Genomic DNA, 13,559 nt, shown 5'->3' with positions numbered 1-13,559 from the left:
TTCACATCCTTGGTTAACTCAATTCCTAAGTATTTTATTTTTTTGGTGGCTATTGTAAATGGGCAAGCTTTCTTGATTTCTCTTTCTGCATGTTCACTATTGGAGTATAGAAATGCTACTGATTTTTGTGTGTTGGTTTTGTATCCTGCGACTTTGCTGAAATCATTTATCACCTCCAAGAGTTTTTTTGTAGAGGCTTTAGGCTGTTCCATATATAGGATCATGTTATCAGCAAACAGGGACAGTTTGACTTCATCTTTTCCAATCTGGTTGCTCTTTTTTTCTTTCTCTTCTTTGATTGCTCTGGCTAGTACTTCCAACACTATGTTGAATAGGAGTGGTGAGAGTGGGCATCTTTGTCTAGTTCCTGTTCTTAAAGGAAAAGCTTTCAGCTTTTCACCATTCAGGATGGTATTGGCAGTGGGTTTATCCTATATGGCTTTAATTATGTTGAGATACTTTCCATCTATACCTAACTTGTAGAGAGTCTTTATCGTGAATGAGTGTTGAATTTTATCAAATGCTTTTTCAGCATCTATAGAGATGATCATGTGGTCTTTGTGTTTTATTTTATTGATATGGTGTATCACATTTATTGATTTGCGTATGTTGAACCAACATGAATCCCACTTGATCATGGTATATAATTTTCTGTATGTGTTGCTGTATTGTTAGCTAGTATTTTATTGAGGACCTAGATGGTCCTCATCCTAGATGGATGGACCTAGAGAGAATTATATTAAGTGGAACAAGTCGGGCACAGAAAGAGAGAGATCACATGTTCTCACTTATTTGTGGGAGCTAAAAATAAATAAATAAATACACAAATAAACTGGGTGGGGGGAGGGAAGAAGACACAACAATTACAATTCCTTTAAGTTGATACGACAAGCGAACAAATATGAGGTTGTTGGGAGGGAGAAGGAAGAGGGAGGAGGGAGGGAGGGTTTGGTAATGGGCCACAATAATCAACCACATTGTATATTGACAAAATAAAAAAATAAAATAAAATAAAAACTTTTTTTTTTTTAAAAAGACGACCGGTAAGGGGATTTTAACCCTTGACTTGGTGTTGTCAGCACCACGCTCAGCCAGTGAGCTAACTGGCCATCCCTATATAGGATCCGAACCCGGGGCCTTGGTGTTATCAGCACCACACTCTCCTGAGTGAGCCATGGGGTGGCCCTAAAATAAAAACATTTTCAAGGGCCATTAGATGGGGCACAGAGACCCTGTTCTCCCTGTTGTGTCCCGCAGGACAGCTGCTTCACTCTCTCCCAGCCCCTGCCTGCTCTTTCAAGCTCTGAAGGCCTTGGAAGCACCAAGAAACAGCACCTTGGCTGGAAATCAGCATCTCCCAGAGGCTGGCAGCCATGATGGTTTGAGGGCAGTGATGCCAACTCCAGAGCAGGACTCAGGGTTGTGTGTGAGACTTAGCCAGGGACAACACCTATGTATAACTGTAGACAACTTGAGAACGGTTTGTGAGTCTGGTGTTAAACAGGTGGGAGCAGGGCTGACCCCGTGGCGCACTCAGGAGAGTGTGGCGCTGGGAGCTCAGCGACGCTCCCGCCGTGGGTTCGGATCCTATATAGGAATGGCCGGTGCGCTCACTGGCTGAGCGCAGTGCGGGCGACACCACACCAAGGGTTGCGATCCCCTTATCGGTCACAAAAAAGACAAAAAAACAAAACAAACAAACAGAAAAAACAGGTGGGAGCAGGGCTGACCCCGTGGCGCACTCAGGAGAGTGTGGCGCTGGGAGCTCAGCGACGCTCCCGCCGTGGGTTCGGATCCTATATAGGAATGGCCGGTGCGCTCACTGGCTGAGCGCAGTGCGGGCGACACCACACCAAGGGTTGCGATCCCCTTATCGGTCACAAAAAAGACAAAAAAACAAAACAAACAAACAAAAAAAACAGGTGGGAGCAGAAGGCAGTGAAACATCAGGAATTTCCTTTAATAGGATTCAGTGTGTATCCACAGGCCAGGGAGCCTGCATGTTCCTTGTGGGGTGATTGGGAAGGTAAGAAATGATCACTGTGAAGCACCTGGCATGGGACCTGGCCAACAGCCATCCTTGTTCCTGGATGAGGGTCTGATTGTAGATCTTGCTACTGTTGTTAGCCCACTGTGCCAGGCACTGCCTAGGGTTCAGGAGACACTGTGGGGGGGACCGATGGCACAGTCTTACCTGGAAAGACCTCTCTGATGAGCTTCGTCAGGCGTTCCACTATTTCCAGCACAGCCGCCTCTCCCAGCCTCTCATCGGGCACATGAGGCGTGTCATCACTGCAAAACACCACTGAGTCAGTCGGATGGACAACTCAGGAAAGGCACAAGAAAAGGAAAGGACGGCGCTGCAGTGAGAAGCAAGCTGTAGAACTGGCCTCAGATGTCCACTTGAGGGGGAATGGCCAAGCTGGAGAGGTCAGACAGGACAGAGTTCACACCCGAGCTCTGCCATTTACCTGCTATGGGTCCCTGGGCTGGTTGTTTAACCTCTGTGAGCCTCTATAAGCTCATTTATAAAATAGGGATAATAAGGTACCTACTTATAGCATATTGAAGAGCCTTCAATCAAGGGGGGAAATTATGTGCATGTGTGTGTATATTTATATTTATACATAATATAGTAATAGTAGATGCTAGGTTGTAATTAATATTATTATTATTTAGAGACAGAAGCTCTGGAGTTCCAGTCCCATCTGTGAGCCCCCAGAGAGCTCAGGGTTGAGAAGCCATCTCTGAATTCTCCTTTCCCCAGGAGTTCTGAGGAGTTTGGAGCTGGCTTTACAGTGTAGAGTTCAGGTTCAGGACCTGCCCCAGGGCCACTTTGTCCCCCACTCAACTGACCTAAATTCCTGGATCTATGCTCAGCAAAGTGAGGGAGCAGGAGCGGGAGAGTGGTGGCAGGTGTGGTTTACGGGGGCAGGGGGGTAGAAGTCCAGGTGATATAAATCATGAGGCCTCTGCTGGACCAGACTGAGCCAGGCAGCTGCTGCTGGGTCCTCGCCCAGGGAAGTTAATCAGTTTAATAGCTGATATGGTACTGCTACTAGAAGCTCACAACCGATTTACTTTGTGCCAGGTACTTTCTGTGTGTTGTGGCCACATCAAGTAATTTGTTTCTCTTAATAATCCTGCAACTTAGGTTCTATTGTTAGGGCAACTTGACAGATAAAGAAGCCAAGACACAGAAAGGTTGGGTATTGTTCCTAAGTGTATTGGACCAGAAAATGGTGAGGCCAAGAGTTGAACCCAGTCAGCCTGGCCCCCGGGTCTGTGCTCACACCCATTACATCCTGTTCTGTCTCTGATACTCCCATCAGGGCAGCAGGAGGGGCTGTTTAGCCTTGAAAACTCCTTGGGAACAGGCCAGGAACCCAAAGACATTGGAACAAAATGCCATTTTATTTCTAGTTTGGATGATCTAATTCTGTCTGATAGAAAACACATCCAATTTTTATAGGTCATCCTCCAAGAGACTGCAGCTGTCTCAGAGAAGTCAAATTTCTTCATAATTGAAGAATTATAAAGGGTCGTAGAGGTCATCTTGACCAATGCCATACACCTCTGCAAGGTCCCAGGGATCTCCCAGGAAAACCATGCATCTGCTAAAAGATCATGAACTTCCCAAAGGTCATCTTTCCCAGAGATATCATGTCTTTCACAATGTTACACATTTCCCCAGTGGTCCCCTCCTCACAGAAATCAGAGGCTTCTCAAGCAAGCCCCTTGAGGGAGCAAGTTTCCAAGGCAATGGACTAAAGTTCACCTTCTTAGATAGATTCCTGAGTCCAAGGAAGCCAGGGCTGTCCAGGCCCCTCCCGGACACTGTCACATTTCTTGAGTGTGCAACATTGCCCCTCCCTTGCCAACCACAGGGTCCATTTGAGGGTTATTCCTAGTCACTCCCATGTCACAGTGTGGGATAGCTGGGGGCCTTGTGGGGTTCATCCTGCCTTATAAAAGTGTCCATTGAGGCTGGCAGAGGAAGCACGAAGTCAGAGCTCCTGCAAACTTCCTCACCAGCTCCCCTGGACCACTTCCTGCAGGAGGTCCTCCCCAATCCTGCCAGATGGGTCAGGTGCTCTGTGAAGCTCCCATATGCTCCCAGGTGACCCTCTCTCCTCATTGGGAGGTAATGGTCAAGGGGCTTGTCTGCATTGCCCACCGGACTGTGACCTCCTGGAAGACAGGTCTGAGTCTCCATCATCTCTGCTCCCCAGTGTATACCCTGGAGCTGAGCACATGACAGGTTGACCTACTGAGTGAGGGAATAGGGGAACCTTGAGGGATGAGGAAGGCAAGTTCCCAGGAAAGAGGAAGGACTTAGAGAAGCATCCTTGGATGAGAAGCAGAATTTGAGTCTCTGTGGCTGAGTAGAGTCTCCCCTCAAGCTATCCCCCTGCAGAGCAGTGCTCAGATCAGTGAGAACTCCCTAGGGCCACTGGGCAACCTGGGGTGGCCAGCAGCTGACCAGGACACTTGGCCCCAGTGGTGGACCACTTTCAGCCCTGGCACCTTCTTCCCTCCCTACATTTGGATCTCTTGGGCTTGGAGTCCCTAAACCCCAAGGGAGTGGCTCCAGTGTCCATCCCCTAGCTTAAAACCCAGGGATGCTCCAGGTACCCAGATATGCCACAACAATGTTCCCTGCCTCAGAGAGAGCTGTGTTCTGCTGAGGCCTGGAGACAGAGGTTGAGAGCAGAGACTTTGGGATCAGCCAGACCCAGGGACCCTTGGGCAAGTTGTATAACTCCGTTGAGCTTCGGGTTCCTCATCTCTAAAATGGGGCTGATGTGAAGATTAAAGGAGACAGTGTCAGTAAATTGCCAGCTGGTGTGTGGTGCACAGCAAATGCCAGGCCCAGGGTAGCTGCTGTAGTGACTGCTCTCACCCTGTCCAGAGAATGAAGTCTGGCTCCGGCTCGATCTTCTTCATGGCGTAGATGGAGGAGTTGATGAGGACCCAGGGAGAGTCGCAGAGGTAGTCCCCCCAGGGGCCTGCACTGGGTACTGGCTGGGAGCCAGCTGATGGGCACACCTGGAGGGGGTCTTTGGATACCTTGTAGTCGGGGTCAAGGTGCAGGTCAGAGATGTGCCAGAACTTCCCTGCAGGGGAAAAGAGACCCTCCCTCAGTGCTGGTCCCTTCCTGAGCCTGGATGGGGAAGAGTCCTGGAGAACCCCGGTGTGGGGGAGGGGGTGTTGCACAGGTGGAAGGAAGTCTCCCCTGGGCACCCGCAGGCTAGGTTTGCCCAGGGAGGCTCTGGGCAGAGCAGAGGATAGGTTCAGCTCCATCCTGACCTGTGACCTCTGGCAAGACCCTTTCCATCTCCCCACCTCAGCATCCAAGGCAGCAGCATGAGGTACCCGGCTGCGTGATTCTCAAGGCAGAATAGTGTAAAGGTTAAGTGCTTGAGCTCTGGAGCCACTTATGAGCTGCATGACCTTGGGCAAGTGAAGTTACTTCTCTGAGCCATAACTAGAACCAGCTCCTATCATGCTCCAGGGAAATATGATATGTACAAATATCTGACCTTGGGGGAGAAGGCTTACACACCAAATGAGTTGGATTGCTAATTAATACCAACAAAATCGTGGAGAATACATGTAGAAATGAGCCTAAGAGTACTAGACCAGAGAAGGAACATAATTTCAGATTGGGCTGAGTTTCTTGGGTGGGTACACTTGTTAGGAATTCCGGATTCAGGGTGGCAGCTCAAGTAGCTGGGAGTGGTCCTGTCTGCTGAAGTGATTGACTGAAACCTGGACTCAGCTCCGAACCAAGGGAGACTGAAATGCCGAGATCCAAAGAAACAGGTGAGATGGGGTGGATTTATCACGTGTGCCTAGCACAGAGCCTGGCAATGACCAGTTTCAGTGATGCTTACTGAACAATTTCACTGAAACCTGGACTCAGCTCCGAACCAAGGGAGACTGAAATGCCGAGATCCAAAGAAACAGGCGAGATGGGGTGGATTTATCACGTGTGCCTAGCACAGAGCCTGGCAATGACCAGTTTCAGTGATGCTTACTGAACAATTTCACCTCTGCCCTAACTCCTGTGGTTCTAAGACAGGGGTGAGGCCTCGGATTTCCTCACCCTTCATCATTGCTGTCACTTCCTCCTCCACTTTCTGTGTCACTCAGAGTCAGGAAGTGGAGCCTGGGCCTGGGAGACTGGACTTCTGTTGATTTTAGGGTTGGATAGCCGAGGCCCCACCCAAGCGACAGGACATTCAGTGTGGCTCCAGGACAGGCACACAGGTAAAGACTGGCCCCTTGCCCTCGCTCCTTGGCTTTTCCTCCCAGATGCTCTTGAGCTTTTGCCCTTCTAATGATCCAAACCTGGTCTCAGGAAAAGATCTGAAACTTGTTCACACTAAGGTGTAAATGACCAAATAAGCAAATCACTATTCCTCCCACATGCACTCTACAGACATCTTCACCACAGCCCTGGGAGATATTGGGATCATTATCTCCATTTGACAGATAAGGAAACTAGGGTTCAGAGGTCAACATTCCTGAGATCACATGGTAAATGGTGGAGGTCCTCTGACTCCAGATCCTCTCCCAGAGAGATGTGATTGTTAAGGGGGTAAAAACAGTGCCATCTTATTCTAGATATGTCTTTTTGTTGACAATGTATTCCTGCATTTTAATTTTTTACCCAAACTGAGTCTTTGTTTATAATGGGGGGAATTTGACCTTTCACACCTGTTATGATCATTAATATATTTGAAATTATTCCTACAGGGACGAAACCCTAAGCCAGAGTAAAGGAACTAACTGCCCCCTTCCAACTCATAAGTGGGCAGCATTGGTGGGCTCTCCAAGCCCCTGCGCTGATACTGTGAGTGGTCACACCTGCTTCCAAGCTGGAGCCTGGCTGGCCGGGTTGGATGCACTGGGAGGCCCTTTGTCCTGCTCACTGGTGTGTGGTCCCCTTGCTTCCTCCACAGGCCATACAGAAGCTACTCCCCTGCCTCAAGTAGACTCTTTCTCAATTAACCACAAATGTGGAGCAATTTGTCCCCGTTGATGTCAGCCCTCAAAGTACTCAGTGAACATTTCTCCACTGCAGAAACTCCTTGTCTGGTGATGGAGGCTTGAGTATCAGCTCTCAGTTTCTAGTCAGGATGTAGATGTGAAACTACTTCCCACCTCCCTGGCACTTCCTGGTGACATGTGCGCACGTGTGTGTCTCCGGTATGTGTCTCCGAAGACCTGTTTCCAGGAAAAGCTAGGATAGTGGAACATTCCACTCTCCACTGTCTGGCAGAGAGAGCCAGAGGTCCAGGCAGGTGGCTTCACCTACTTGGGTCCCAGACTCCTCACTGTGGACGTGCAGATCCCAGTGACCTAGGGTGCCGCTCGGTCTGACTCATGGCCCTCAGCCATAGCTCATTCTCCTCACAGAACCACTTCCCTGGCTACCCCCAGGGCCTTGTCCAGTCTTCCCTAGATCATTACATGGCTGCTTCCTCCTCCTCATTCAGACCTTGGCCCAAAGCTCACCTCCTCAGAGAAGCCTTCCCTGACCAGCTCATCTCAAGTAGCACTGGCCCCAACCCGTCCAGTTGCTAGCTGTCACCTCCCCCAGTTTTATTTTCTTCAGAGCACTCTCACATATGACATTGTCTTTTTGGCTTGCTTGTCATCCATCTTCCCTGTCTACAACGTCAGTTCATGAGAGCACAAAGCCTGTCCTGTTCATCTCCATGTCCTCAGCACCTAGCATGATGCCTGGGATGTGGAAGGTGTGCAAACATGTATTCAGTGAAGGAATAAGGCTGTGCAGATGACGATTAGAATAGTAAGCACTGGGGGCTGGCCCCGTGGCTCACTCGGGAGAGTGCGGCACCGAGGCCGCAGGTTTGGATCCTATATAGGGATGGCCGGGGCATTCATTCAGTGAAGGAATAAGGCTGTGCAGATGACGATTAGAATAGTAAGCACTGGGGGCTGGCCCCATGGCTCACTCGGGAGAGTGCGGCACCGAGGCCGCAGGTTTGGATCCTATATAGGGATGGCCGGGGCATTCACTGGCTGAGCATGGTGCGGACGACACCAAGCCAAGGGTTGCAATCCCTGTACCGGTCCAAAAAGGAAAAAAAAAATAGTAAGCACTCTACAGGAAAAAAAATAAAAAATGAAAAGTAAATAAAAATAAAGCAAAAAATAATTTAAAAAAAAGAATAGCAAGCACTCAAAGCATGTTAGCCGGATGCCCATCCTTTACATTTTATCTCATTTCATCCTTACAGCCATTCTGTGAGGCAGGAATTCTCATGCCCATTTCATAGATGAGGAAAACTGAGGCTTAAATCCAGAACTTCCTAACTCCAAAGCTGAGACACAATGTTGTCATGCCTGTTGACTTGGAGCCCCCAGAAGGTGGCTGTTATGATACATGTTATCCATAAGAAAATGGGAGCCACATGTTTCTATGGAAGGAGGTCTTAAAATGGCCAGAAGGTGAGTTTGCTTATGGTTGGAGACAAGAGGCAGGCAGGAAGGCACCTGCCATTTATTTAGCACCTACTGAATGCCAGATGCTGTACCAAGCCCTCTTATCCACGTAGCCACATGACAACGTGAAATATAGTCTACTATTGTAGCCATTTTACAGATGAGGAAACTGAGCTAGTGAGTGGCAGACCTGGGATTCCTGTTAGAATGGAAATGATCACAGGGCACCTTACTCTGCCACTAGCTAGCAGTGTGACCTTGGATATAAAAAAATAATGGTCCTTTAAATTTTACAGAACTTTACAATGTACATGCATGATCTCACTTAACTATCACATTCAATCTCTCCTCTGCTCTTATCCCTATGTTATAGATAACGAGAGAGAGGCTAAAGGTCACATAGATATTCAAAGGCAGGACCGGAGGTAGGAGCTAGGTTTTCTGGCTTGAGGCAGCAGGTTGTTTTGAAAGGGCATGCATGAAATTGGAATCTGGGAAATCTTATTTTGAATCCTGGCTCCTCCACACCAGCAGTGGCAACTTGAGCAAGGGATTTCCCAAGCTGAGCTTCAGTTTCCTCATCTGTAAAATGATAAGAGTGCCCACAGCAAAGGCGCGGTTGTGTGGATGAAAGGAGTGATCACGTATGGAGAACCTGGCCAGGGGGTGAACAAGCCAGCTGTAGGGCCATTCCCAGGGCCACACAGCCTCTTGGGCCTCTGTTTCCTCAAGTGTAAGATGAGAGCATTGAATAAAGATTCTTTGAGGGTCCTCTCAGTTCTATATCCCTGTGGTTCCATGACTTTGTCAGCACCACGCCCACCCAGTGAGCAACCGGCCATCCCTATATGGGATCCGAACCCATGGCCTTGGTGTTATCAGCACCGCACTCTCCCGAGTGAGCCAAGGGCCGGCCCCTGCCTCTGTTTCCTCAAGTGTAAGATGAGAGCATTGAATAAAGATTCTTTGAGGGTCCTCTCAGTTCTATATCCCTGTGGTTCCATGACTTTTGTCTGTTACAGTGTATAACCCACACCACAGAGCGATCTCAATCCTGGTTTCAGTCCTTTACTACTGATGCTCAGCCGGAGCCCTAAAGCACTCCAATAGCAATTCCTCCTCTGTAAACTAAGGCCGTCCAAAACACATGGGTTCATTTGTTAAAACCAACATTTACTGACTCCTTGTGTTGGGTTACCCTCTCTTCACAACAGCTCCAGGAGTTAGGTATTATCATTCCCATCTTACAGGTGAGGAATCTGAGGCTAGGGCCACACAATGTAGGAACTGGTATTCCCCTTTCCTGGCTGCTCCCTTAGCTCTGGCCTGGCCTTGAGGGAAAGTTTTCCTACTATGCTAACCCACACTGGAAGAACTTGTCTGTTTCTGGGCAGTTAGAAGCTGAGGGATAAGTGGAGTGTGGCGTAGGATGTGTGTGGGAAGAGAAGGAGCCAGTGAGTCAGTGCCCCATCCAAGTGCTTGGCTAAGGAAGGTGGCGTTAGAAATCCCGCAGTTTAGTGCAAAGCAGGGATGACGACTGTCTGATCGGCTGTCTCAAAGTCCCACTGCTCGTCAGGAAGATACTCAGTCCGAAAAAAAATTACAGGTGCTGTGGAATTCTTTTTAAATTTATTTTGAGTTTAAATTCTAGATGTGTACTAGCAGGTTTGGAAAAAGGAGAAAAAACGTACCTATAAAACCCGCTGTCTCTAAAGGACTCATCGAAGGGCATTGACGCATAAGGCAAATGAGCACAGACTCTGTCCCAACACATCCTAGCTGTGGGACCTTGGGCAAGTATTGTGTGCCCTCCAAGTCTCATTTTCCTCATCTGAAAAACGGATATAATGGTAATAGTACCAACTTTACAGGGGCTATAAAAATCAAATGATTTTTTTCCTTTCATTTTTCAAATGAGTACCAAGTCTGGCACACCATAAGTGCTCAATAAATAAATGTTAACTCTTCTTGGCTATTTCCTTCGTGGTTTGTTTGTTTGTTTTTACATGGCATTATGTTATAAACAGTGTAGTTGTACAGCCTGGGTTCATGTCCAGACTCTGCCACTTACTAGATGTGTAACCTTGGGTTAGTTACTTAACCTCTAAGGCTCAGTTTCCTTGTCTGTAAAATGGAATGATAATCCCTACTTCACAAGGCTGTTGTAAGGGTATTATATAAAAATAATGTATTCAGAAATTTTAGCAGTATCTGGCACATAATAAATAATAAATGTTATTTATTTTCAATTTTGTTGTATTTTCTTGAAACTTCCATCAGATGGTTATACCATAATTTTTTGGCTATTCCACTCTTGTTGTTAGCAATTTTTCATTCTTATAACAATGCTGCAATGAGTATCTTAGTGTATTGGAGAAAGTGGACTGACCAGAGGAGCTTCATTGATGCTTCAGACTGCAGCCTAGGAGGACTGAGCTCTTCCTCCACCATCTGGGTCATCCCCATCTCAGCAAAGGTCCAGGCTTCCAGTTCCTGAGGCTGAAACCTTGGAATCATCCTTGGTTCCTCCTCGTCTGTCAGCAAATCTTTTCCAGAATCAGACCATTTCTCAGCCCCCCCCTCCGTGCCTACCACCCTGGTCCCAGCCTCCATCCTCTCTCCCCAGAGGATGCCAATAGCCTTCTCGCTGCTGCTCCTTTATTAGCATGACCAGCCGTCCCAGTCTGCCCAGGACTGAGGGAGTTCCCAGGGTGCTGGACTTGAAGTGCTAAAACTAGGAAAGTCTCAAGCGAACTGGGACCATTTGGACACCCTAACTTTACCCCATTACAGTCTCCTCTCAATACAATAGCCCGGGTCCTTTTAAACATGCACACGTCAGATCGCATTACACCTTTGCCTAAAATCCTCCACTGACATCTTATTTCACTCTGAGTAAAAGCCTGAGTCCTTACAATTGACTGTAAGGTTATGCGTGAGCTGGCGCTAGTGCCCACCCCACTCTCCTGCTGACCTCCTCTCTACCACTCCCCTCGCCCACTCTGCTCCAGCCACACCGGCTTCCCTGCTGTTCCTCACACACATCCCCCGCGTCCACCTCAGGGCTGGTGTACTTTCTGTCCTCTCTTACTGGAATGTTCTCCTGGACCTCCAAGTGGCTCTCTCCCATACTGCTGTTGGGCTCCAGTCAAATATCACCAGATTAGATAGCTCTTCTCTGGCCACTCTATAAGTACCCACCTCCCCACACTCCCTATTCTATTTTATTATTCTCCATAACACTTATCTCCTGGAATACTATGTATTTTACTTTTTTAGGTGTTTTTGTTTTGGTTTGTTTCTTCCCAGGTGAAGGACTGCTTCATGAGGACTGGGACTTTGTTTTCTTCTCTGCCATATCCCTGGTTTCTAGAATAATACATGGTACAGAGAAGGCCCTTAACCAATATTGGTTGAATGAGTTCATGAATCTTTCCAGCCACCTTCTGCCTCTACCACTTGGCTGCCTCTAATGTACCCAGACCTCTTAGCAAAGTCAGTGTCCTTTCCCTGGCTAGCTGACATCCCCACTTAAAATCTTCAGGCTCAATAAGCACCCCCAATGCCTACTAACTCTCTCCACCCTGTCTCCCTTCCCTAGCTCCCTGCCTTGCTATTTTTACAAGCACTTTCAGCTTTCTGTGAGCAGCTTCCAGCAGCCCCGATCCTGAGTTCATAGTACAGAACAGACATTGCTGGCATTCCCAGTGCAGTACCTGGTTCCGCCCTGGCGACTCCCCAGTGGGCCAGGAAAATCAGCCACTTGAGCAGCCTCATCCTTGGGGTTCACCTCATGAGAGCTGTAGGGTTCTTCAGGAACCTTGTACACGCTGCAGGCCTCCCAACTAACTAGTTTGCGGCCACGTGCCTAAGCAGAACTTCCAGTCCTGTCACAGGTCTTCCAAGTCATGCTCTGGCTTTTCCTCCTTTGCCCAGCAGGGTGTGAGCAAGGAAATGCACCATCAGGGCTAAAGGCAGCCTTTGAACTCTGGTAGAAGCCGCACTTGTCTTGCCAGTTCCCTGGAGCATTTTGATCCCAGCCAGCAACTGTAATCTCCAGGAAACTCACCCAACCTCAATCATTAAGAGGCAAATATCTACTTTCTGAGTTTTTACATTGCCCTACCACAGTTCCTTGCCAAAGGTCCGACCTCCCAACACCACCACAATGACAACCAAATTTCTTTTCTTTCTTTTTTTTTTTTTTGCGGCTGGCAGGTACAACCAAATTTCCACCTGAGTTTTGCAGAGGACAAACATTCAAACTATAGCAGAAGTCCTAATGAAAAGTGGTGAAGGTCTACACTAGGGAACTAGTAACTTTTGCGGCTGGCAGGTACAACCAAATTTCCACCTGAGTTTTGCAGAGGACAAACATTCAAACCATAGCAGAAGTCCTAGTGAAAAGTGGTGAAGGTCTACACTAGGGAACTAGCAACCAGTAGTAAGGAAGAATTGAATAGACTGTGGCTGGATAATCGGTTGGGTAGTTTGTGTGCTTCCTGTATCTATTGTTTTATTTATTTTTAAACCCTGTTCTAAGTAAATAGCAAAGATCCCTTCCTTTGGGGTAGGATGTGGAAAGGTGGAAAGCCACTGCTTTTTGAAGACAGCCATCTCTAGGCTTTTGTCCTCTGAGCCCTTAGAGGGATTAGTGAAAGAAGGGGAGGGAAGCATCCATAAGAGGGCATACTGGCCCGGCCAGGGCAGCAGAAGTTGCTGGGTTCCAAAAGAGTCCAGGTTATCTCTAGGAGGTATCAGGAAGTCTTTGGACGTTTACTTGGGTTCAATAAATATTTGAAGTCTATTGGTGTAATGGAAACGTAACTTTAACACTTGCACAATTTACCAATGCCGTATGACTTTTAACCTGCACAAATTATTCCTGTAAGCACTTACTAAAAAAGCGGGGAAACATATCTAAAGGTATTTTAAGTGAAGCAGCTTTTTAGAGGTCAAAGCAGAACTAGACACACATTCCAGGAGCCAGCCAGTCTCAAGGACTAAACAGCCCTCTTATCTTCAGGACACCTGGCAGAGCCCAAGTGATTAAAAAAAATTAAACAGTCCCTTATCGGGGG

General features: G+C 47.8%; 1 protein-coding gene across 1 annotated transcript in view; it reads right to left on the bottom strand.

The window, feature by feature from the left end:
• Positions 1 to 12,388, bottom strand: part of SMPDL3B (sphingomyelin phosphodiesterase, acid-like 3B) — a 21,283-nt gene extending 8,895 nt beyond the window's left edge. The window contains exons 1-3 of the mRNA XM_008575569.1: positions 12,195 to 12,388; positions 4,904 to 5,117; positions 2,195 to 2,292 (exon numbers count right to left, since the gene is read on the bottom strand). Coding sequence (XP_008573791.1) covers positions 2,195 to 2,292; positions 4,904 to 5,117; positions 12,195 to 12,255 — 373 coding nt within the window. The 5' untranslated portion in view covers positions 12,256 to 12,388. The remainder of the gene's footprint in view (positions 1 to 2,194; positions 2,293 to 4,903; positions 5,118 to 12,194) is intronic.
• Between the last annotated feature and the right edge of the window lie 1,171 nt (positions 12,389 to 13,559).

This window comes from Galeopterus variegatus, unplaced genomic scaffold (assembly GCF_000696425.1).
Source record: "Galeopterus variegatus unplaced genomic scaffold, G_variegatus-3.0.2 Scaffold1207, whole genome shotgun sequence".
NCBI classification, from domain to species: Eukaryota; Metazoa; Chordata; class Mammalia; order Dermoptera; family Cynocephalidae; genus Galeopterus; species Galeopterus variegatus.
This window is presented reverse-complemented; position numbering and strand designations above follow the sequence as displayed.